The sequence below is a fragment of the Engraulis encrasicolus genome, chromosome 22 (assembly GCF_034702125.1).
Source record: "Engraulis encrasicolus isolate BLACKSEA-1 chromosome 22, IST_EnEncr_1.0, whole genome shotgun sequence".
NCBI classification, from domain to species: domain Eukaryota; kingdom Metazoa; phylum Chordata; class Actinopteri; order Clupeiformes; family Engraulidae; genus Engraulis; species Engraulis encrasicolus.
The window spans coordinates 16,204,116-16,230,630 of NC_085878.1; the positions used below are offsets into that span (position 1 = coordinate 16,204,116).

The window sequence follows — 26,515 nt, forward strand, 5'->3', positions numbered from 1 at the left end:
CAGGATTTGGAGCCTGTCCCATTGGAGAGAACACCTGACATGAGGAAGCAGCAGAGGTTGTAAACAAGCCAAATGATTATTCAACTGGCATATTGCTGAGGGAAGCCAAGCAACTGGACTTGGAGGAAGCCAATTCCCAATGTGTTGGATAACTCTTGTCACATCAAATTTGCAATTCATCATCATTCATTTATGTGCTGCTCCATTCACTCTCTCTCACACACATGCACTTTTTCAATGGCTGACTCATATTATTGGATATTTTTTTCTAATAGCTGTTAATACATGTCTACAGAGGACAGTCTTGTAGCTGGTTATCCGACATTTAACGTAACCTTGGATATACATAGCCAAAAGCTTTTTGTTCATTGACTGAGAATGCCTCTGACTTAAAACAATAGATTTCAAAGGAACTCTTAATTTCAAATTGTATTGTATGTTTTAGGGTGGATATGAAGACAAAGACGCAAGTGTTACGGATCATAACAAAACGCAACCTTTTATTTTAGTAAAAAAACAAAGACATAAAGCATACAGGATAGTAAAACCTATCCATTTCAATTGAACAAAATGCTTGTTAACATTTTAACTAATTAAGGTATCAAAAATATACTACTATTTTACTCAAGCTGCAGTAGATGAGAATAGATAAGACAGACTCAGAAATGCTGAAATCCCCAGCTGTATCCCATATCCCAGTATCATTTGAAGAACTATTTCCCAAAACACAATATAGCCATTAGTCAGTGTCAGTGCTTTGATGCTTGGATTTGGTGTGGACACATAAATTAAACTAACCCAATTCCAAATGGCCTGGTGATGTTTAAAAAAAGATTTAAAAACTGTTTTATGAGAATTGCAGTGAAATGGTTTATATTGCGTTTTGCAAAATATTTACTCATTTGTATTTACTGACATAGCACCCTTGACATCCAGTTTGAATAGTTTGTTATTTTGACATTGTGATCCATTACCACCTGTCATTATACAAGATGTGTTTTTCCAAACTCTATTCTCTACCTCAACTTTAAGGATGTGTTTGAAGCAGGTATGAAGAGTCACCTTAGATATTCTCTCAGGCATCCACTATCCACCACACAGCATATTATTAATGCTTGTTACAAAGAAATCCCTGTATGAGCCATAAAACAATATGGCCATTTGAAAGCTGGTTGTCAGTGTTGAAGGTTTAAGCTGTGATAGCCAGGTTGTCTCGGAAACAGGCAGGGTGCTGGGGAACGCTGTAGGTGCACATGTCATTCATCACTGCATCCAGAAGTTGCTGGCAATTCACTGCTGTGATCTGTCCAGAAGAATGGCAGAAAATGTAATTACTACACAGATATAGTCACTGATTCTGGTAGTGCACTCAAACAAATCAGGTATTCATCTATATTTGTCTTGTATTGATGTGTAAATATCTATCATGGACATTCAGGATTTCAAAGTGAAAGTCAAAATTAATTAATGTTGTCATGACTATCTCTTCATGTACTTTAGCCCCAATTTTTTATTTCTTTGTGGTCTTTTTTACTTGAGTTGTTATTTATGAGGACAGTGAAGGTGTTGACAGTAAGCGAGTGGGGAGAGAGAGAGACGGGGAAGGGCCGGCAAAGGACCCGGGCCGGGTATCGAACCCGGGTCAGCCGCGTGGTAGACGAGTGCCCTACCGTTTGGCCACGGCAGGGCCACCTAGCACCAATTTACAGCCCAAAAGTGTTTGTGCAATATGGAAGCGCGTGACACATTAGGTCTCGCTCATTGGTGTCCTCACCTGGACGATGATTAGTTTGCTCTTGGCCGTGCTGATGTCATGAAACTCCTCTCCGAAGCACAGGGTGACTGTGGGGTCTGGGGCCGGGTACTGTCCCTCCTGATAGAGCTGGAGGGCTTCATATGACAAACAGATATACAGTCAGTTAACATCAGTTCCCATTAAGCCAACCCGAAACAGGTTATAATGATTTTCTCTGTGAAGAACTTTAAAAGCAGAATGCGTACTTTAGCATGAAGGAATCAAAGTAATAGTAATAATAATGTAATGTACCTAACATGCTGAGTCTACAAATGTATTTGTGCTACACTGTAAAAATGTCATTGTTATTAAAAGAACCTTTAGTTGTACTGTGGGGGGAGCAAAAGGTTCTGGAAAGAAACCAAATGTTTCTTAGGGGTTGCAACACAGCAGCAAACTGAAGATTCTTCAGAGAACTTCTATTGTTTACAGGGCACATGTACTATCTATTCACCATAACTTAAGTTGTCTCCTACCTTGAAAGAAACGGCTGGTGTCGAAGATCTTGACCACGGCGTCCCTCTCCACTTTGCAGGGCCCGGGGCTGTAGTGGGCTCCCAGGCCGCTCCAGAAGACCCGGCTCTGGCACAGGCGCTTGATGAAGATGCCCTCCCGGTTGGCGCGCAGCAGCACGCCGCGCTCCAGGTGCTGGAAGAGCTTCCTCGTCACCTGCCGCTGCCGCTCGTTCTCGATTTGCTCGATGGCCGGGAAGCGCACGTGCTGGAGGCTGTCGGCCATGCTGCTGCTGTAGATGAGGCTGCTGGCCGGGGAGATGCGGCAGCCCTCGGGGTAGGTGGTCACTATGCTGCCCATGGAGGTGCCCGCGTAGTAGAAGGAGATGAGCATCTGGGAGAAGGCTGTGGACGGGAGAGAGAGGCAGAAGGAAGGACAGAACGGTCAGTGTTCCCTCCATTACCACGGAGACAATGCGTGCCCATGTCCCCATAGTGAGGACCATTCCAGGACAAATCAAGAGACAACAGTATTGTTGTACGCTGTTGTATATCAAAAACATGTTTATTCAGTTCAAAATGGCAGAAGTAACTGGCTTAAGGAAGACCCCACTTAGAAAAAATATAGCTATGGCCATGTTGAACTGAGCAAATGTATTGGTAGTTTTACACTAGTGTGCTGTGCAGGCAGACATTGCTCTTTTTTACCATGTTTTGGCCTGGGTTTTGGCCAAGAGATTATTGCCAATTATCAATATATCATCATGTTGTATCAATACGTCTCTGTTATACATTGAGATATGAGCAGCCATGGAATACTAGTAGTTACTGTACAACACTGTGATGGCTTCAGACAATTAGACGTTAGTCAGACAACAATATGACACACTGGTGTGCTGTCTGTGTCCCTCTTACCATAGTTGAAAGAGCCAAGTGGTGAAGGATCAGGGTGTACCGGAACCACTGTGGATGAATCATACAAAGAGAGACATTAAGACATTGCTCCTTTTGCACGTTACCACGACAGTTTCCTATTTTCTGCATGGAACCACATAGGCCCTAAAGCCTCGTTAGCATATGGGTTACTGTTGTTCAACAACTTGCTGAGATACTGCGCACATTTCTGAAATTACTATTTTAAACCAATGTAACAGTCGTTGGATCAATAAAAATAAACGCCTTAGCCTGACAAGATCAAGTCATGTCAGCAAGATTATTGAGGAAACTGACTAAGCTCTTCCACATGCTGTCAGCGCACACAAGTCACGATTTGGAACATCTTAAGAAAGTTCATGTTGAAAGCCATGACAACACAACACTCATCCAGGCCTACAATAGATATTAATACTGAGGCCTATACAACACATACTGTACCATTATAATGTTTTATTGTTTCATCAAGCAGACAATTACCATTGTGAGAGTCGTGATGCCAAAACTCTTGTGTTGGTTGCATGTTGCATGTGTCATCTTGGGGAGAGTGACTTGTGTATTCATCACCAGATGACTGTAGGAATAGAAAGGACAAGTTTGTCAAACAAACACTTTGACTTTATACCTAGTCGTATAGCATACAATGTAACATGAATCATTGTTACAACCGCACCAACAATGCATATCAAGTCACTTACCTGACTGACATCTTTGATGAGCTCCTCTAACTCTGCTGGACTGCAATCCATGTCAACATCACTCTGGCTGTTCATGCTCATACTCGATGCTGCGCCTTTACCTGCTGAGAAACGATTGGAATTTAGTTTTGTGCACAACATTTTCACCTGCCACAAAATGTTGCGCTCTTTTGTTTGTCAAGCAGAGAGAGGGCCCTCCATATGCCTGGCTGTCAAGCATCATGCAATGACAATTTTGGAGTTGAACACTTTAGCTGGCCGGATATGGACACTTACTTTTCTGCTCTTCTTCTGGGACAATCCTGTAGACTTTGTAAGGCTCGGAGATGTCAAGCTGAGAGCGATCAGTCACTTCTTCGAAATCTGGACTTTTGTTCAATGCGCAGCGAAGCCTGGTCTTCCAAGTGGCGGGTTCAGCTTTGTCCCCTTCCTTAAACTTACCCTTGAAAACAGCCCATGCCTGTGATGGAATAAAAATGAACGAAATCAGCTTCCTTGACAAATGGACAAGATCTGTAGAATTAAGCATAGAGCGCCGTTGCGGGCAGGTGTCTGAAAAACGGCACTTGGAAAGTTGCGCACTGACCTTTTTTTTGCGCTTTGGCCTATTACAGTATCCTAACTAGTCAGTGATTATAGTATAGCAATAATATAGGCTATTAGGCCAACGTAATTATAGTAGGCCTATAGGCCTAGTAAAAAAATAATAATATCACGGTTGGTTCACAAAGAGACTTTGTGTGGATATAATCTGGGCGACTAAAATGATAAGTTAGACAGGCCAAGAATAAAATTAGATCAAGCAAGTGGAAGAAATCGACGCGCGACTTTGAGATCACAGTTGTCAGATAATTTCGTTGAACTCACTTTAAAGATGGAAGCGTCCACCTCTTGATTATAATCCTGTTTGCCAGCATGTTTCCAAGGGATTCGGAACATTGTCCGGTGGGGGTCATCCTCCCATTGTAATCCGGAGTACTGATTACTGTTGATTTGCTCAACAAGCCACTGCTTCAGTCTCCGGCCACCTGAATTTAGCGTCATCTGAAATCACATGGATTTGTCTCTATATGAAGAGTTCAGATGCAAAACCCCCTAACTCCATTTCTGAAGACCTGCACGTCTATATTTTTAGAGAACCCTGTTGTTGGTTTGGTTTACATTTATGTACTTGATAATACATATAAATAGTTATATTACATAAATGAAATAGAAAAATATGCTATTTTGATGGCTGTGTATTAAATAAAAATGAATTAAGATTATTTTCTGAAAAGGCACTTAGGGGGTTTTGCATCTGAACTCTTCATATTTATTATTTATATCAACAAGGTATAAGCATAGATATTCAGGAGGATGTATTAAATGCAATTGCTCTGTGGTATATAAAGCATTTGGATAAGTACCCTTACCTTGCTTATGAATTGGAGATGAGCTCAACCACAACAAAAACTTCACACAAAAGTTGCTGACTGCTCTGACTGCTGTTCGTGAACAGAATACATTTCTTTGAAAATCGGTTTCAACTTTATCCTATTCATTCACATGGAACAGCTCCGGGTAGTGGTAGACCATTGGATACACGCGCTGGGTTGTTGTCCAATCGCAGTTTGGGTGATACCCATGACGCGAACAATCCGGAAAAGAGCTTATTTGAAAGGACAGTATTTACAAGAAATCGCTTGGGTTAAACATTGATCCCCTTCTTAGAGGGACCTCTGTAGCGCCACGTGGGGATTTCATACTCGTCAAAATAACATAAACACAAAATAACTTACTCCTTTGCCGTTGAATGTAGCCTACATAATATATGCAACTGTAATTGTACTGTGCGTATTAGTAAAAGCCACGGGGCATAGCCTACAGTTAACCATATGATTTTGCCTTCGATAAGCAGACCTCATTCAAAAGTGATCTGGACCATTCAAGGGCTATAGCATCTCTGTCTTCCTTTCTTCCTTTAACATTTTATGTTCTATTTCCAGGTGATGCAACAACAAAAACATTTTCTTTAAAACAAATAAATAAACTTACATGAGAGCCAGATGGAAATCTTCACAACTTCATGTCACAATCTCATGTGAAGTACATAAAGTCTTTAAAGGTCCACTCCATCCCCCTCCTTTCTTCCAACTTTCCAGGCCAGGGAAGTGACAATATGCGCCTGCCTACTACTGTTGACTTTATTATATCACAGTAAACATAAAATCATATTTTTAAAAATGTGGTTGCTGTAGGCCTGCTGAGATGCACATAAAGCCAGTAAGGGCCCCATGTACAGCATATAGGGAGCCCACACACGGTCGGATTTATGAAAATATATGGCTTGTAAATAGGGTCCAAAATATGCTGCTACGTCCCTGTATGTGTGTGTGTGTGTGTGTGTGTGTGTGTGTGTGTGAAACTCAATGGAATAGAAATATATAGAAATATATAGATATATTATTCATATATAAATAAAAATATATAGAAATTACATGTTTGAGAGAAGACAACACTTTGATAATGAAAATGTTGAACACCAGCTCTGAAAGTATGGACAGAGAAAACAGGCCTCTCTAGGCTACAGTAGCCTGTAGCCACCTGTGGCCATCATCTAGAAACCATTAAAAGAGGATGCTGGAAAAACAGGATCACATGGTGAGGGTCTGTAAAGGGATCTGAGTAGGTTTGTGGTTTTCGCCCACCTCTGTGGTCTAGGTGTAACCTGCAATGAGTTCAACGTAAGCAGAAGAGACATCTGTGCTTATCTAAGCACTTGCTTTCTGCTCTCATGGTAGGCCTACTGATATAGGCATTGTCCACTGGAAGCAACAGTGAAATGCATCTTTAAGTTGTTAACAGTCACAATTCTACACAGCAAAGTAATTTGGAATAATGTAGGCCTAATTAAGAATACAGACAGACTGTAATGAACTTCCCCCCGTGTTCCTGGATGGAATTTCAACGCTGAGTACAAATGACCTTATTTTATTTCACAGTGTATATTTATATATTTCAATTACAACTTATAAACTGTTAATTGGAAAAAAATTATAATCTGATACATATACAGTACATATTACATATTTGGGTAAGTACCATACAGTAAGTACACAATGTACAATTCTAGAGTTATACATGAGAATAACCTTCGATGCAGGAAAACATATCTGGCAGCAGAGCTGATGTGGGGGATTTGTTTTTTTTAATGCCACGGAAATAAGGCTTGAGAAGAATGCCCTCTTCACTTATAATCAGCCACGTGTATATCCCTGGCAAAACCATATCCATCTCTGTGCTAAAAATCCTGATTTAAACCAACATACACAAAACAAAACAAAACAAAACACACTACTTCTACACTTTGGCATAAGGAGGTATATGATCAATCCCTTCCCTCAAAGCCCATGGACTGAGGAGCATTTAGAGGACACTTTAAACACTGGTAGTGTTGGCTTCTACTGCGTGGGTTCCTTCACGTTCACATTTTGGCAGTCATCCAAGGTGCAGGTGTGGGAAGAGGAGGAGGGCTTTTAGGTTGACCTGAACGAGGACCACGATGAAGCAACCTCAGCACAGCATCTTGGCAGCTGGAGGAGGAGGCCTGTCTGCAAGTCTGGTGACTCAGCTGTCACTGCCTGAGCCGTAGGTGTTGTATGGAGGTAGAGGGTGCGCTCCTGCAGTCTGGCTCATCCATGACTGGTCTCCCCTGCGCTCCTCCTCCTTCTGCTGCTGCTCAGCGTACAGGGTCAGCAGGGCCTCCACCTGCTCCTGCTCCTTGAAGGGGCTTGGACGGTAACTTTGCCTCAGCCAGTCACGGTACTGGGGAAATTAAAAAAAACAGCCACAACATGAGAAAAATCCAAACTGCCAGCTGTGATATTCTTTTTAAAAATATTTTTTTGGGTCTTTTCCGACTTTATTTGATAGGACAGTGTGAGAGGTGAACAGGAAGCGAATTGGGAGAGAGACGGGGAGGGGTCGGCAAAGGACCTGGGTCGGGACCGGCTTGGACCGGCTTGGACGGTAACTTTGCCTCAGCCAGTCACGGTACTGGGGAAATTAAACAAAAACAGCCGCAACATGAGAAAAATCCAACTGCCAGCTGTGATATTCTTTTTTAAAAGATTTTTTTTGGTCTTTTCCGACTTTATTTGATAGGACAGTGTGAGAGGTGAACAGGAAGCGAACTGGGAGAGAGACGGGGAGGAGTCGGCAAAGGACCTGGGCCGGGAAACGGACCCAGGTCAGCCTCATGGCAGGCGAGTGCCCTACCGATTGGCCATGGTTGGGCCGCCAGCTGTGATATTCATAGAATGTTTTTTTTTAAGCTCCGGGTCTGAAAACACTTCTACAATAGCGTCAAATTGGGAGGAATCAGTTTGATTTCTCCTTCTGTTTGGAGCGGACATAACCAAAACATCTGATTGGGAACAATTCCTGCATTGCATTCAAGTGCCACCTCTAAGAGATAACTTTCCACAGCATGCCGTCATCTATCAGCAGCCTTGCGGTAACTGTAACTATGTTTGCATACATGTTGTATGCCAACAATCAATAATATCTTTAATAACATCTACATGAACCAACTCAATTTCCATATCTGGATATATAGATACTGTATATAAAATGTTACATTCTGATTGGTATCAATGTAATTTACTTCACAGCAGGAACTAATAGTTGACATTTTTCACAGCACCTCAATTCTGTGAATTAACTAAGCAACTAAGCATTTCCCAGCAGCAGGTCACGATTACACATCACATTGTGGAAATTGAGCACACAGAATCTCCTAGCAGTTGAATGTTACATGTAAAATAATAATAAAAAGCAGCACAATACAACAGAACAGGAAGGAGGTGACTTGACCTGGTATGAGGATGTGTAAGGCAGATCTAGGAAACTGTTGAGGGAAGTCGAGTGAGTTATAGCAGATAGCAATCACATCTCTCAGCTCCAAAGAATTGCCTTTGGCACACATAATTTAACATTCACAAACATGTACTTTTAGATACTGTCTTAGACGCTATTAACACGTACATGGATATTTTTGAAAATATTGGTACGTATGCGTAAACAGAGTTTCAAAATGCGCACTCCAAAACTCTGGTTTAAAAAAATATCCTAAAACGCAACTGTCACAATTTTTTCATCCAAAACATCTGTATTTTAAAAATTCTGCATGTGTGTAACAAGCACCTATTTGTATGTGTTTGTAGTGGATGAATTGAATTGAAATTGAACATTTCCAAAATATCATCTGCTTCCAGACTAATGCCTGGCAGTGATTTTCAGTGAAATATTGAAATGGGAAAAATCTGACAATCACTCTCATTGCTAAAAAGTAACATCTCTTATCTAGTTCCTCAGGAGGTGCAACAGACCTGAATAATCATGAGCTTGACTCTCTCTTCAGTCTATTTCCTGCCTACATGTTTTGTGATGGTATGCAGGAGGTGGGGGCTATCCTCTTTCTTGAGGCCAAACGACCAAACCGTTTTCCGCCAAGCATTCCTTCCAAGAATGGAGCCGCCCCTTCTAATGTTTTCCCATTGGGCTCAGGGGGAGAGACTTCCGTCTGCTTTTACCCATATTTGTACTATAGACATTTTTTTTGAGTATGCTTCCATACTATCTGCTTTTTGATAAGTCATTTTCAATATATTTTACACAGGTGAAAATGATATACAAGCATACATTTGACTACAGAAAAACGAAGAAAAAGACCCCAAATAAACAAGCAAACAAAAAAAACCCAACCAAACAAACATCAAAATCATGTGTCTGACAAATATATGATACCGAATTTTTCAACAACAAAGAGAATGTTTGGACATCCCTTATAATATTAATGCTACAACTACAAAGCCTACTACTACTAATAATAACAACAACAACAACAAGAAAATGCAGAGGAGGATGAGGAAGAGAAATACTTATAATATTTCATTTTTCAATGTTGAAATATCAGTTTGGATATTTTGTGTAGTATCAGTCATGGGAAGTTATAAGAAATATCAATCCCTGAAGTTACTCTGAAAGATATGCATCAGACTAAAGCAGTTTGAGGTTGAAGTGAAAGTGAAAGGGATAACCAATAAGCATCTTTATTCTTGGCAGTGTGCTCTTGTGTAACTAGATGGTTCTTGCTTGGGAAGCATGCAGGACGACTTTTTCTGGAAATGAATGATTAACCTTGTTCCCAAAACTGTGGTCATCCCTAATGAGCCTTGATACACTCTCACGACATGGCTTTTTTCCCCAGAACTGTTAAAATATAAGCAAAAACATAGGTTCTTAAAAACATTTTCAGACTGGACCTTTTTGTTTAGAAGTCTGCACTAAATCCTGCACCTTCTGAACAGATGAGCGGTGACCCTTCACTACTTGACTGGACCTCAGAAAATATTTAATGGCACAGAACACATTTCAATAATACATATTTTTCTTTTGTACCTTTAGTTTGCTTTATCTGAAGATGGCAGAGAAACTTGCCTGCCCATGACTTGCCTCCAAATGGTGCTTAGGTGAGAGTGATTGATGATTATCATGCAATCATTTTTTGTCAGCTAACTACTTCCTAAGGCTTACGTAGCCACCTCAGCAGACTACATTTCAAGCCCCAGTCTAACCTGCTAGATGTTTCAGTGGGGAGGGGTTGTCAACGCACACCTACACAGTTCTGTAAAGCACAGACTGTCTGGGTGAAACTTGTCAGGGCAGGCTGCTGCTTACTCCTGCCGGGAACCTTGAGTAAACAAACATTTCCAAATGGTTTTCATAAAATCAACATCAACAGCCTACCGGTTTCTGAGGTGATGTTAATTACTCCCCAAAATATTTTCACTTCAGTCCTCAAAGACATACGCTTTAATACTGTGTTTCAGTCTATCATCAACTTTCACTTTTGAAATATGTGCACAAGTTATGATTATGATCAAGGGTCAAATTTGGACTTAATATGTGTGTGAATATGTGTTTGGGGACAAATGTTTTTTGATAACAAAAACGTGTTTGCTGGTGTTGATTTATCATAATGCAGCAGCCCCTTATACATTATTAAAATACATTTGTAATATGGTAATGATTTATAATACATTAATAATTATACATCCTACTATATGTACTGGGTCTACTGTATTGAAAGACAAGAAGACATTGGAGAAAAATTGGACTAACAATATCAGCATCCCAGAGTCCACTGTCATTATAAAAAAAGCGGGTAAGGGGACACACTACAGCATATATACAAAAAAAATCAAGCGACGGCACCAAAAAATGCCCTTAATTCCTGTTCAATCCTACAAGGAAATGCTGAACCACAGAATACATCAGGGACGAACTATGGGAAAAGTGTCTGAATTTGTGGATTACCATCTCCAGCCCCTGGTGAAGACGTTACCATCTTTCATCATAAGACACACCACTGATTTGTTAAATAAACTGAAATCAATACAGAATGTCCCTCTACTCTTCCATCGCGCATGAAGATGGCCAAGAGACTCTTTTCTCATTTTCTCAGTCAGACATCATTAGAGATTCCTCATAATTTAATAATGTATTTCATTGAGTTCATTTTAACACGTAACTATTATAGGCCTATATAATAACTATATAGGCCTAGTATACAGTCCTTGCCATATGTTTTGTCGCCTATCCATGTTGTTGGAACAACAGCTAATAACCTGACTTTAAATGAACCAATTGGCTTCAGAAGTCGCTCATATGATAGAGCTACAACCCTCTCAAATGAAGTTTTATGTGCAAAAATAAATTTGTTGCACCAAAGAAAGATGAATGATGAATGCTTGATGACGTGGTGGAGCGCTCACTGTTCCATCTCTAACGAGTAATTAGCAACAGGTGACCATGAGGTTATTTCCTTTAATGAGGTTTCTTGCTTTAAAACTTCAGGAAGCAGGCACACTGATGAAGACTCTTGCAAATGTTGAAACCATGATAACTGCAAAAGTTCGATTTCATTATTTTCAATAGAACCCCGCATACTGGCGCCGATGTCCGCGGACATTCGCTGATGTCGGGTAGCAATTACAGACAAATTCTATTTTGTCGGCACCGCCCATTGACTATCAATGCTATGTTCGTGTGAAATTGGGTTTGGGGGTCCGAATTCTGTCGGAAGCAAAAGTGCGCCGCAGTGCTGTCGGAGTCGGCCTAAGCCCTCTCTATGATATTTAGTGCTCTGCTATAGTGTGTCTCCTATAACTGCCTATGGGGCAGCCGTGGCCTAGTGGGGCAGCCGTGGCCTAGTGGTTAGACTCTAACCGTTAGAGATTTGGTCTTTCAATCTAGGGGTTGCCGGTTCAAATCCCCCCTGACCTCTTCCTACATCTTTATCCAAGGCAAAAATGCCCTTGAGCAAGGCACCTAACCCCACCTTGCTCCAGGGACTGTAACCAATACCCTGAAAAATAATAGTTGTAAGTCGCTTTGAATAAATGAAAGCGTCAGCTAAGTGCAATGTAACTAACTTAACTTAACATGTGATTAACTTTCCAAGACTATGGCAATTTCAGCACTTCCCCCAGTTCCTCCTCACTCATGCTTTCAAATTCACACGCTGCTGCTACCACCCTGCTACTGGCGCCATACCATACTCACATGCAATACCATGACATCAGCCAAATTCACCAAAATTGTAGCGAATACATTTTACAGGAATTTGAAAAGTGTAGGACCACACTGAAAAGAGATTGAGTTTTGATATGGACTTCAAGTTTTTGCTTGAAATGTGCTCGGTTTTAAAGTTTTGCTGCAAAGCAAGTCCATTGATGACATTGTATGAGAGGCTACCCCACTCTATGGGAACAGTCACAAGCAATGGAATGACAATTAAAGATTGCTTTGTAAGGAGAATTTGGGTTTCTAATATGGTGTGTGACAGATAATAATAAACAGCAATAATGAAAGACAAAAGTGCCCTCTGACCCCACCATAAAAACACCTCTAGTGCCCTTTGCCCTGTAACCTTGCATCCTGCTCTCGCTGGCCTAGCTTAGTGATTTATATAATCATATTGTGATATTGAGATGAAACATTATGACGCAATACTCCCTCTTCAACACAGTATATGCAACTGATTGTGTTTGAATGTAAATCTATCACTAAAACAGACCATCAATGGCAAATTTGATGATGGAAGTCTTCATTTCATTGTTTATGTTGATAAGGATCATCAACATCTTCAACCTAAAAAGCAGTACCCTGATCCATCTAAAAACAAAAGAGTGCTTCAATAGCCTAAGTAAGATTTACTCTGGGAACCTGAGTTGCTTGTAGGGAAGGTGCAGTTCCATGGCCGTGTATCATGTGTTATGTGTAGCCAATCACTGTTCTTTTAAAATAAACTTTTGATTTAAATTACTTAGAAAACAGAAGTTGGATCAAAAGCTGGTTTCATATCTTGCATTGCCATGGCAAATACATAAAGAAACTACAAGCTTATGTTTGTTGAATAGTAGCCTATGTCCATCTCCGTTCTGGTATTGGCTCTGAAACATAAGTGAGCATTTTGGCCATGGTTTCCTAGCTGTCTACCAGTTTGTAATTGAGTGTGCACGGCAGCATGGGAATTCCCAAGCTACGACTTCATGGGATTCCTTCACCATTCTTTCTAAAATAAAATAAATTATCAACAGTCTTCACTAGACAGCCTCTACTGTAGGTGTCTGAGTCACTGAGGAGAAACAGCACCATAAAGACGATGTACAGTAAGGCTAAAAATAAATGTCAACAGGAAAGCCTTCTTAAGTTCTCACTTTCAGGTTCGAGGTGTGATTTATCAGCAGCACGCCAAGCACATGCAGCACCAGGCCCAGACCAAAGTGCAGACGACATACAGTAGTTCACTAGGTCGATGACATTAGATCTCAGTCAATTTCACTCTGAATGGGCAGACATTACATTACATTACATTACACTTAGCTGATGTTTTTTTTATCCAAAGCAACTTACAGTGTACTGGTTACAGTCCCTGAAGCAATGTGGGGTTAGGGGCCTTGCTCAAGGACACTTCAGCCAGGGTGGGATTTGAACCTGCAACCTTCTGAACTAAAGGCCAGCACTCTAACCACTGAGCCATATCTGCTCTGGCATACTGTACAATGGAATATGAACACACATCCAAATCAAATGAAGTATCTGGTGATAACAGCCCAGCTCAGTTGAGGAGTATAGAAATAACAGTATGAACAGACCACTGTCAGGACATATGCAGTGTCACCTCCACAGGTCATATGAGCCATGAGCTGCAGGCAGCTAAGACACACAGTATCTCTAACCACACTGTACTCCAAACCGTGAATCAGAGTAGGCTGCTGCACATTTGACATGGCGAATGACCAATCAGTGAATTCAATAAGATCCAATCAACATCATTGAACACAACAGAATGTTGAACACAGCTTATGTTTTGGTCTAGCTCCCAGACAATTTGCCTTTCTCACTCGGACAAGTGAAGAAGGGATACTTTAGTTTCAGCCAACAAACAGCGCTGACTTTATGTGCCTATGCCACCAAATGCAACCTATTCCTGCTTCGAATGCATAGTTAGGTTCACAGTGTTTGAAGGTGTCTAACAATGTGTGATATGTGAAAGGGCCCATTAGAGGTGTGTGTGTGTGTGTGTGTGTGTGTGTGTGTGTGTGTGTGTGTGTGTGTGTGTGTGTGTGTGTGTGTGTGTGTGTGTGTGTGTGTGTGTGTGTGTACTCTACGCGTGTGTACTCTACGCGCGTGTGTGTGTACTCTACGCGCTTTTGGTCCACATTTTTCATCCTGTACCTCGGAGACCTGTTTCATCTGGAACTCTTGAAGCTGTTGCTGGAAACCGTAGTTGGGCCCCACGAAAGATCGCACGGCCTTGACGGCGGAGAGGCAATCCTCCCAGCCGTAGCTGGTGACGGTCATCAGGTAGGCCACCACCATGGTGGTGCTGCGAGACACTCCAGCCAGACTGGGAAGGGACACAGATCACATCAGGTCACCACACATCACAGCAAAACGTTCTGTTCAAACACATAATGAGTACAATCTGCTGATGTCAACACCATTGCCCACTGGTCACAGACAGAAAAAATAATATGCGTCAGAGAATGACATTTAACGACATATGCAGTAGCATGCAAAGGTTTGGGCAATCCTCTGGGATATCACGAAGAGATATGCAACATCTTAATAAGAAAAAAAATAATTTGGCAACCTGAAGGGATTCATATCTTACAGCAAACTGCAAAACTGCTTTCATTGGCTTAAAAGACTTTCAGTTATCAAGAAAGGTAGAACAAACCATTTATGGAAAAAGGTGATTAAATGAATTGGTAACACTTGTGCTAGGTTATTTCTAAGAGATTGGCAACATGGGGCTCTCCATTGAACAACAAGCTAAGATAGGCTTACAAGATGTTACTGAAACTGGTTCAGACAGTCATGTAGAGGGAACTTCAAGAACACCTGCAACAGGATCTGGGTAAGAATTGGGAGGCTGAGAAAAGTATCACAAAGGCACAGGCACACATTGATAAAGACGGGGTATGCCTAGAGAAAAACCACGCCGCTTTCTGGGAGAAGACCTCCTTGAGCATGATGTTTTGTGGAGGGCTCATTAGGTACTGTTTACGTTTTTAAAGTTATGGGCCTCATTGAGTATCTTCTATCAGTATCAGTATCATTTTCAGTAACAGAATTTCCAAAAGCACAGTAATGAGCTTCACTGTTCTGGAGTAATGAGACTGACTGTTCTGTCGTAATGGGATTGTTAGTTCTGGTGCATTGTTTAGTTGCACAAGTATTCCCCCCAATGTTGTGTTGGGATATGGGTACTTACCAATGCACCAGGCAAGCTCCTCCATTTAGCCGACACTCGTGGATGAAACTTATGCACTCTTTAAAATGCTGTGACCTGGTGAGAGCAGAGAATTCATACGTTATTACAACATGTTAGGAAATAATATTTCTGTCTGGCTATAGTAAATGCTGAAACTCTGATGAAAACTAAAAATGGAAGTTTATATGGGCATATTGTACTCTCCTGTGAATTTCAAAATCAATTGCCTTAAGTTGTTTGAAATGGAGTGCCCTTGTTTTTACAGGACTACAGATTACAGTCAACTGTGATGCCGAAAACAAAACTCATACACCAATTCCAGAAGAAAGAAACCTCATACACCAATTCCAGAAGAAAGAAACCTCATACACCGACTCCAGAAGAAAGAAACCTCATACACCAATTCCAAAAGTAGACAGATAGGACTACTGATGCCTCCACTGTGGTCAAGGATGATCTCAGTTTCAACTCAAACTTGCCTCGTTAAAAAGTGCACAAATCAAAGCATGTGACCAAGGAATTCTTAACAACATCGCCATCTTTTCAAAATGTCAATATCAAAGATCATTTGTTTTGGTAAACAACAGTTCTTCCTCATTTGCGCGGCCATTCAGAAGTGTCTTATTCTCAGAGAGGGCCAGTGGACTAAATTCATTTCCTTGACCTTGAAATTAATAAATAACTTTGAAAAGTATGACAGCGCAAAAAAGGAAGATAAAAGGGATGTAGAGAATAGTACGAACGTTTACATATCACATAGATCTTGACTATGTATCCAAAAGAAAGAAAAACATTGAGAAATGTATGCGTTGCCCAATGCGGACCATCTCCAGTCCTGTGGGGCGATTACTCAATCAGCTCCAACAGCAGGCCGTTGCAAAAATAGATGGATCACCACTTTTGTTAGCAGTGGAATGGTAACTTTGTGCCTGAAAGACCTGCAATCAGCACTTTTTGTCATTTGTTGTCCGGCCAAAGATTTCCGGTGTGCTTCCAGTGGTCATTGCTTGTGGTTTAGAACAAAATCTTTTGTAATGGCTGGGTAAACATCACTGCAGAGTTGCAGAGGTACTTAGTTTGACGGTTTGTGGGTTCACCGCTGTAACGACAGTAAATCTCAGCACCCTGCCTAAATAATAGCAAACAGCTTTGCTGTATATTTCCACAATTGGGCTTTGTTCTGTTTTCATCTTGAAAATGCGCAGTATTTATCAGGTGTTAGGATCTATGACCCATTAAAAGAGATGGACTGTCAGTTGGAGCTGATGTAACATGCTGGAGGAAAGAAGTGGGCGCCCCATGATGTGAGTCACCAACGCTAATGGATAACAGTACAACAGCATTGTGATGTATTATATAGGTATTCCTAATGTCAGTGCTTTTAGACATGATGAAAACACTTGTTTTTATTTGGCTACTCTTGTCTGAATGGAAAGATACTGGCTTTTTCATGGAATTAAGTAGATTTCCACCAGCAGTGGAAGTTTTCCACAATATCCAGGTACTGTGCATCAGAAACTAAGAACCAAAACTGGGTACAGTCTAGCGCAGTCTCATCTTCATAAAACAATCCAATCTTAATTGTTTTCCCTATTCGTTAAAAAAAAAAATGGAATTGCATTTATTGGTGCAGTTTTATCAAAATAAAAACACCCAGATTACACAAAATGGCCATCACACTACATAATTGTGAAAACAGGTAGGGAACATGCCAATCTAACATTTACACAACCATAAGCCCATTGTCTACATGTGATGCAGGAGATGGTGGGAATCTTTTGCACCAATGGGCGTCTTTTGAGGAAGCTGGCTAAGCTTTCCTGGCCTGAGAAGATGCGAAAGGCTAACGTGCCATGCAGAGTGATCAGCTTAAGATATGACACAGCTGATAGGAAGTCCGTTATCCTTGCTTTTCCCCAGCGTGCGGATTGTGACACTGTGTTTAGAATAGACAGCAGTGACACCAGCTTGGCCTGGTGAAGATGGCTTCCTTCCTCTCCAGCACCACGCCACTTGATTGCAACAGGACCCTTAATCCATCCAGGCTGCTGTGTTTCTGCCCTTTGGGCCAAACTCTCACTCTAAAGGCCAGCACAGCCAGTGGCACAACGCAAAATATTCATTAAAAGGATTACTCCATGTCGTTTTGAATGGAGTAAAACCCTTGGGGAAATGAGAAGACTTTTCTTTACCAAAGTTTTACAGCAAAGGTAATTGCTAAATAAACTAGAAATGCACTCAGAGAGTGCAGACCTCCATCAAGGAAGCTGTTTGACAGAACTGTTTTTGTGGAGTTAGAAACCAGAAAGTCAAAATTCGCCCTATTCCGAATCTTTAAAAAAAAATCCTGAATCCGCATTGTGATCCAAATCACCACTAAAATGTAATCACTTGTTCCTTTTGTCATTTCCAACAACTCCACAAAACTTCATCCAAATCCATTGACTTTTTGAGTTATCCTGCTGACAGACAAACAAACAAACAAACAAACAAACAAACAGACAGACAGACAAACCAACGCGGCCGAAAACATAATCCCCTTAGCGGAGGTAAAAATAAAGGTGATATGTTTGTCATGGGTATGGCTTAACAAATCACTACACCATTTCATTTTTATATGTTTTGTTAGTTAATGTTACACACATTCAATGATGTCTGTCTGATGCTCCACGTCTGGAATGCAACTTTATAATTCATATGTGTTACCAAAAGCATTAAGCATAATGCTCTGAGTAAAATGCTGGAATATATACTGTATTTCAAACAGTGCTTGTTCAAATAATGAAAATGATTTAACTGAGATTAGATAGATGATGGTTCGCAGTTTATGGCAAGGGATTGTGTGTGTGTGTGTGTGTGTGTGTGTGTGTGTGTGTGTGTGTGTGTGTGTGTGTGTGTGTGTGTGTGTGTGTGTGTGTGTGTGTGTGTGTGTGTGTGTGTGTGTGTGTGTGTGTGTGTGTGTGTGTGTTAAATAAGCCATGATGTCTTACCATGACAGTTCATTGCCAACAAAATCCCTTATTATTGTTATTTAACTCTACACTGTGCATTGGAAATGGTATATTGTGTGTGCATAAGCAGTACTGCCTTCATAACGTTTTCAGATTTTCTTGTGCACTTTGTTCTCAAATCTCCATTTCATTGACTCAATGACTCCGAATTGATGACTATGAGAGAAGTCACTGGGCAGAAATTAGCCCTGACTGAAAACATAACACTCCAAATCAGAAGACTTTAAAATCAGTGCAAAACCCACGTGAGTAAGACCTTGCAAAGCCAGGCTCAGCAGATATTTAGGACAAGTATCAGTCTGACTGCAGAGCAAAAAAAATTTGAAACATGGAAAAGCTGTAACGTGAGTGAAAACTGTAAAGTGAGTAATCAATCGATGATGGTGAATCAATGGACCCTGAAAGAAAATCACCATTAAAGCTTGACAGATTTGGTGATTTGGTGACAACAGACTTGAAATCAGATCACGTGGCACAGTAAGATATCTATTCTATTTGATTTATAGGATTATTATCATACCATTAAGCAGCAACACTAGAGCAAGTATTGTTAAAATGTACTTTCTCTTCAGCATTTACTCACTACCACCATCAATCAATGATGTTCAGTCACTGTGCCTGGGAAAAATATCACCCTTAAAGGTTGACATATTGATTTGGTGGCAACTGACTTAAATGGCACTCTGAGATCTTCTATAAGAATTAGATTTAAGAATTTGATTCTTTGATTTAATAGTATTATCATAACATTACTACTGCAAAACTACAGAATGTACTTTCTCTTCCCCATTCTGTCTCTCACGCACACACACACAAGCACACACACGCACGCAAGCGCACGCACGCACGCGCACACACACACACACACACACACACACACACACACACACACATTATTTAAAATACCTCAAAAATGTGATGCTATGCAGAATGATTAAAATTCAAATGTCACTGCTACAACAACTACAACTGCTACGTAATAAAAAAGTAGTATTTATTGAGAACTGACAACAAATCACGTTTTAGTAGAGAAAACAAAATATAGCCTACCTCAGGCTTAACATTGAAGCAATATAAAATGAGTGAGAGTAGGGTTGGTAACGAGTACAGCTACAATGTTTGGCCATAGTCAGAAAGATGGAAGCTTTCATTTAATAACTTTACAGTCAACAAACCAAAAATTACAATAAACGGTTACTGATCAAAAAAACAAATATTTTTATTAATCCACGTATTTCATATTTATCTATGAATCATTTGTTTCATACCAGTTCAATGTTATAATACTGATACTACTGATTATTTTTTCACTGATTTAAGCGATCTCAGAGTGCTACGCCTGACTGGTATATTTATTCTATCCTTTCTCCTTCTGATGGCATTTGTGTGTGTGTGTGTGTGTGTGTGTGTGTGTGTGTGTGTGTGTGTGTGTGTGTGTGTTTGGTAAATATCCCGCCACCCTGTACACAGGGTACTATGTATCTAGATGGAGATATATTTTAATGGATGGAAAAGTAACACAATTCGCAGCCACAGAAATGCCAAAACATTTCATCAGCATTGATTTAAAAATACAGTACCTTCTTCTTCCCACTAAAAAGTGCTGAATCACTGTGCAGTCCAACAGACCAAATATTTCATTTGGAATTACAAGTAGTAGATCAATTGAGAAGTATATTTGTAAAATGGAAACAGTAATTTTGTTTTTTCCTGTGCAAATATAAAAATCCAGGAAATGTGTGCAATATTGCGTATCCAAGAATGTTTGTGCCTTAACCCAAACATTACTCAAATTAACCTAGAGACATTGAGTTGACAACATTTGAGTTGATATCTGTGTGTGTGTGTGTGTGTGTGTGTGTGTGTGTGTGTGTGTGTGTGTGTGTGTGTGTGTGTGTGTGTGTGTGTGTGTGTGTGTGTGTGTGTGTGTGTGTGTGTGTGTGTGTGTGTGTGTGTGAGAGAGTGTGTGTGTGTGTGTGTGTGTGTGTGCGCGCGCTTGCCTTAACAGCTGTTACTTACAGATTTTGGCTAGAAGCATCAGCTGCATGGATGCAAAGGTATGTCATATCCTAAATGCAACAAAACAACAGAGAGGTGATACATTTACAATTCAGTAACATAAATCATGGTGTATTACATCTAGTGTCCTATGGCTTACACCATGGTGTCACTGATATTGGCTCTGAGTGGGGTTCAGAGAACACATACTTATATGATATTCAGAATGTAATGCCACTGAGGAAAACCAGTTCCACAAAACATTTACTTTTTCGACTCTGCCCCTGTAAAACAAAACTTTACTACCCCCATGTGGTGAAAAAATAATCCTTCAAAAAAGAGGAGAAACAGACATGGTTTACTGTTCATGTAGTAGAAGACCATAGGCCCAGGGCTATGTAATATCCCACTAGTGAAATGTTCTAACGCACCCTTGTGGCAACAGCTTACAGATACAACAAACAGGTCAACAGTAAGAATGCCTAGGCCGAGTTACCGGTAGTAACACTGTGTCCTTAATGGTATTATCATTATTAGTCGGTCAGACTATGCAAAGCTGTGCAAAGGTATGAAACTAAGTACAGAATTGAATGAATGGTCTCGCCACCACAATTCTGAAAAATATCAACCTAGATAGATAGTAGATGGTTTGAAATTATCCGGTTCTCTCGAAGTACCATAGTAATCAATGACTGACATGCTACCGTTTCAATGTGATAATCCACTGCAGTCTTATTGAACAACACTGAGACACTGGAAATAGTACTGTATCCTGTGGCAGCTGGATGTCCAAGAGCAGCACCACCATTCCCAAACAGCTCATAAGAAAACAAAAAAACCTACATGATTTGATAGTGTACTGTATAACATCATTCTCTAAAAGCTGTTTGGTCATTGATCATAGATCATTCAGCATTGATCTGACAGGTGGAGTCAGTGTAGTGTAGTGTACTGCTCACCTCCAGGACCGGTTTGGCATTGTTGTAGACAGAGAGGATGTGTGTCACACCACTCTTCGCAAGGTTTTCTCTATTCTCAGAATCTGAAACACAATTGTTCCCGTGTTACAGTATGACTGTTGGCAGAAATAAAAATGTGTACAAATGTAGAAAACACACTTTATGTTGTATGTGCCTCTAGAAAGAAATTAAGGGGTAAACTTCATGAAAGACCTGGGGCTCAAACCTCCAGCAATACGTGTGAGGCGGGAAAACTTGAGCAAAGATGAATATTCAGAAAATAGTTTTTTTTGCATTCAACAATGATTAGTTTGGAACTAGTGTTGTGTTGACTGTAGAGAGTACTGGATTTTAGAGACCAACACATTAGATATATGCATCACTGTATCATCTACGTACATATGAATATTGCAGGAAATAAAAGAGGCCCGAAGCAGAAGCCCTGACAGACACCTTTCTCCATTAATATAGGCTGTGACGCATAGCCATTGACGTCTGCAGTGTAGATGAGTATTGAATCAAATAAGAGAGTCTTGAGAGAGTCTTCATGAGAAACCATTGACATATTTGAATTATTGTTTAAAAATGACCTTGTCAAACAGCTTTGCTACACTACTAGAATGGGCCAATAGTTGTCATCAGTAATCGGTGTGTAATGTTTTCTGAATATTCATCCTAAATTAACAGTAACTTTGAGCTTTGTTTTCGAATTGCCCATTGACGTAGGCCTATGCCCTGCCAAGGAGAATCAAAAACACGTCATTGTGCATGGGGTCTTCATGCTGAGCATCTCTGGCTGGCAATGCACTGGGCCTGAGATGTCCTTATAGCACCTTTCCTTCATCTATTTACAGCTGACAAACTGCAACAAGATCATGTAGACCCATGGCCATCAGGGCAGCTAAAATTAGTGATATGACGTGCCTAGCATTTGGACAGTTGGAAGCTGGGAGCTGTCACGTACGACTGCATAGCTATAGCTACTGCTTGGCATGAATGTATGTAAACTGAAATGTTAGGCCTAGTTCTTAGGGGTTTGCTTTACTTTACAACACTTTGATGTGCTCATAATATTACATCAGCCTACATTTTTTGTAAGTCTTTTTTTTAAGTCTTCAGAAAAGATGAGCAACTCACCCCTGATATTTCCAAGATATAGGCCATCAATTATCTGATTGAAAAGAGAATCAGAATCAGGTGTCAAAAAGGTATGTGCTCTCCCTGATTTGGCACCTGTGCGCACGCATATGCACATGCACACACACAGCAATAGCCTATCTTATCTTCATTCACACAACTAGAAAATCAGAGTCAGAATGTCCACTTGTTCACTAGGCCTATACAAAAGTACAGTAGGCCTACTTATTCAAAACATTTTGGGTTCATCTCACTTTATCAGTGAAGAGCTACACATTCTGGTTGCAGGAGTTTGTAAAATTGGTGTCTGTTTAAAATATGCCCAAATCAACGTTAGCCCTTAAGTGAACCACCACCTGGGAGAGGAACATTAGGCTACTGGACAATATTCAGCTTCATGGAGGAAATTGGATTCTCAAAACATCACTGCAAGCTATTACCGTAATCTAAAAAAGAACAGAGGCTATGACTGTGGCCTGGAACATGACTAGTCAAGGACATTGTAGCAAACTTTAAAAAGGGTAAATAGCCTACTATGAATTCAAATCGCCTCACCTGATTGTTCTAAATTATGTTTGCGCGTCAGTTAACACTAGGCTATTTGGAGTCACAATAGTAATATTCCAGAAATTTAACACAGCACATTCACAATCCTGCGGGCATTTAGAAAATACATTCAGTTGAATTTCCCAATTCGCAGATTTGATTTAGGCTATAATAGTAGAGCTGGGCGCACTTATGAAAATCACCACTAGTGATTGTAAACAAACAATTCAATGTTGCGCCCTACTTCCTAGTTATGGCGACGTCAACACCAAAGAAGGATACTTTGTAGCGCATACAAAGTAGGCTATTAAAGTGGCAGGCCCACTGTACACGGAATACAAATAATTGGAAATCCCATTGATAGGCTATAAAATACCTTCGTCATTCCGTTCCCCATGGCTTCGTAAGAGTTAATAGCAACGTCTATTTATTCTGATCAACGTGAACCGCCGTTTCGCTTTTACAAAGACTACCTTCACATTAAAATAAAACAAATAACACAAGGACATGAACTTGAGTTCAACCCGCAAGTGTTCGCGGGAGACCGAAAGGCGTCAATTGCTCAGAGGACAGTGCGCTCTGTCACAAACGGGTGACCCTCGCTGAAGTCCGATCTAGCATATTTGCGCCATAACGCTGCTGTCTCCTACTCTAGCCGTAAGCTCTTCCGTGTCGTTCAAGTAAAATACAGCATGTCATCCACCACATATTTCGTGACATCAGAACCGGACAGGGGTGGTTTTACATATTAACTCCTTATGCTCCAGATCCTGAATTGTGCGCCTTCACTTAGGATAACGGATTCGTAATAAATCAGAGGTTGTGATCACATTTCTGAAATTATGTTCAGTCGCGTTTTATCTCCCGGACATTCACAACACAGAAAATCCCATGGTTGTATGACGCACGGCATGACGCAACGACCTCATGCTGTTTTTTTCTTATTTTGTGCACAGTACATTGCACTTGCTGCTATGGAAGACGAGAGCGGCCCATCTTGTAGTACACTTTTAATTCACCTTGTTATCCCGAGATAACGATATAATTAATTCGAGACCTCGAGAAAACGCAACAATTATTCCGTGATCTCGAGAAAACACAACAATTATTCCGTGATCTCGAGAAAACACAACAATTATTCCGTGATCTCCGGAAAACGAATCATTTTTTTATGATCAGCAAACAGCTGACAAATGGGTCATTCATAGGCACCACGGGAAGAGCTTTTGATGACATCGGGGCTCTCATAGTTGAAACGCTTGTCTTTACAATGTCTGGAATAATGGATAACCTAATAAGGCAATATTTTGATCAGGGGATGACACAGGCAGAGATTGCATTAAGTCTTTTAATAAGGAATAGTTTCAAAATTAGTCCGCGGCACCTCCGCAGAAGACTGGCCCGGCTTCGTCTGTACCGACGGAGATATAGCGATCCAGCTGAGGTCGTAGAGTTAATCTCGAGTCTTATGAACGGACCAGGACGGCTTCATGGCTACCGTATGATGCACGCAAGGTGCCTTTTAGCTGGATTCCGTGCCAGTCGGGATGTCGTTGCGGAGATCCAGACCACCCTTGATCCCGTGGCCGTGCAGCGTCGGAAAGGCAGGAGACTGCGGCGAAGAGCATACAGTGTTCCGGGGCCTAATTACGTATGGCACATGGATTCATATGACAAGCTCACCCCCTTTGGCATTGGGGTGAACGGGTGCATCGATGGATTTTCGAGGTATATAATTTGGATGGAAGCAAACTCTACCAACAGCAACCCGTGCGTAATCGCAGCCTATTTTACGCAAACTGTCTCTAAACTCGGAGGCTGCGCCAAAATCCTGAGATCATGGAACAGAAAATGTCCATGCCAACAGACTACAGACTTTTTTCAGGGAAGACGACACTGGAGAGGCCCCTGGGCCCCCTTGTGTTATACAAGGAAGGAGCACGGCAAACCAGAGAATCGAATGTTGGTGGGGGATGTACAGGAGACAGAACGTGGACTACTGGCGAGACGTCTTCAGAGAGTTCCAAGCTACGGGTGATTTCAGCGGTGATTTCGTCGACAAGAGTCTTGTGCAATTCTGTTTCCTGAAGATTATACAGGTAAGGAATCAATACGCAATATGCTATTTATTTTGAGAGTAAAACGGTTGAAATAAAGTGGTGGATGTGTGCGTAATATTGTGCGTAACGGTTTGGCCATTGTGCGCAACTAGCCCAATTTGCTAGCCTGATTATCATCGACATTCAAATCTCTTGAGGGTGTTGCGTCACTAGGAGGGCACAGTCTGGCTACCAATTTGCAACCCTTGCAAGGTGTTTGGGTGACCCATTTTGCTTGAGAAAAAAATATCAGTTATTATTGTTATTATTGTTTCACATTGACATTCACTGACTTCGATTCTGAAAGCAAAACGAGAGACCCCCCTTGCTAACCCCATTACATATTTCTGTTACACTGGAGGTGTCGCTGGGTCATTTTGACCAGTATCATTTGGGGGGGTTATAGAGCAATATTGTCTAAACTCTCTGATATAATAGTGATCACATGTTGAGTAGACAGTGAGGCAGGGGGTGAATTATGTGGGAAAATGAGTGCCAATATTTTTGGGTTGTGCATCAATGTTGGCTCAGTCTGAGAGTCGGGACAGTGACTCACTTTCTTCACCATTTCCTTATCTTTCGCTCTCTGAATCTCTCACTCAAAAATATATTTACACAGAAATTCACAAGCATGATGAAGGGAACATGGTGAATACGAGCTATGCCCCCCCTAACATTATTTTCCATAGGCCCGGGTCAAAATGACCAACACCTTCAACAAAAACACAAACACCTTACAAGGGTTAAAGCCGTTAATTATAGTTGTAAACAATGCTTCTCACTAATTGCCTGCCTTACAGGACGAGCTGGACACAGTGGTGCAAATGTGGGACAACCATCGCATTCGTCCGGGAAGGAATGGACGTGATGTCTACCATGGCAAGCCAGTGATGATGTACAACGTACCTGAGCTGTATCATGCACAGAATTATCTGCATCCAGTTGAACTGGACAAAATAAGCACAATCCTAGGTGAAGACATTTGCCAGTGGAAAACAGATATTTCATGTGACATTGACCTACATGACTTGTGCTTGATGGTGATGGAGGAACACAACTT

The 26,515-nt window shown here is 40.9% G+C and overlaps 2 protein-coding genes across 3 annotated transcripts; both read right to left on the minus strand.

The window, feature by feature from the left end:
- Positions 1–483: 483 nt before the first annotated feature.
- Positions 484–5,379, minus strand: irf8 (interferon regulatory factor 8). 2 transcript variants are annotated; one of them, XM_063188803.1, is made up of 9 exons: positions 5,291–5,379; positions 4,746–4,922; positions 4,155–4,338; positions 3,879–3,979; positions 3,661–3,754; positions 3,163–3,210; positions 2,272–2,652; positions 1,775–1,890; positions 484–1,303 (listed from the first exon to the last, which is right to left on the minus strand). In XM_063188803.1, the coding sequence occupies exons 2-9, from the start codon at positions 4,920–4,922 to the stop codon at positions 1,190–1,192; spliced, it is 1,215 nt and encodes a 404-aa protein (XP_063044873.1). In that variant the 5' UTR covers positions 5,291–5,379; the 3' UTR covers positions 484–1,189. The 2 variants fall into 2 exon arrangements, with proteins under 2 accessions (XP_063044873.1, XP_063044872.1); XM_063188802.1 differs by having other exon boundaries at positions 3,879–3,982.
- A 1,324-nt stretch (positions 5,380–6,703) lies between these two features.
- On the minus strand, positions 6,704–24,216 carry dusp22a (dual specificity phosphatase 22a). The gene is made up of 7 exons (XM_063187861.1): positions 23,733–24,216; positions 22,811–22,844; positions 21,674–21,756; positions 20,736–20,785; positions 15,706–15,780; positions 14,664–14,835; positions 6,704–7,682 (listed from the first exon to the last, which is right to left on the minus strand). The coding sequence occupies exons 1-7, from the start codon at positions 23,751–23,753 to the stop codon at positions 7,485–7,487; spliced, it is 633 nt and encodes a 210-aa protein (XP_063043931.1). The 5' UTR covers positions 23,754–24,216; the 3' UTR covers positions 6,704–7,484.
- Positions 24,217–26,515: the final 2,299 nt, after the last annotated feature.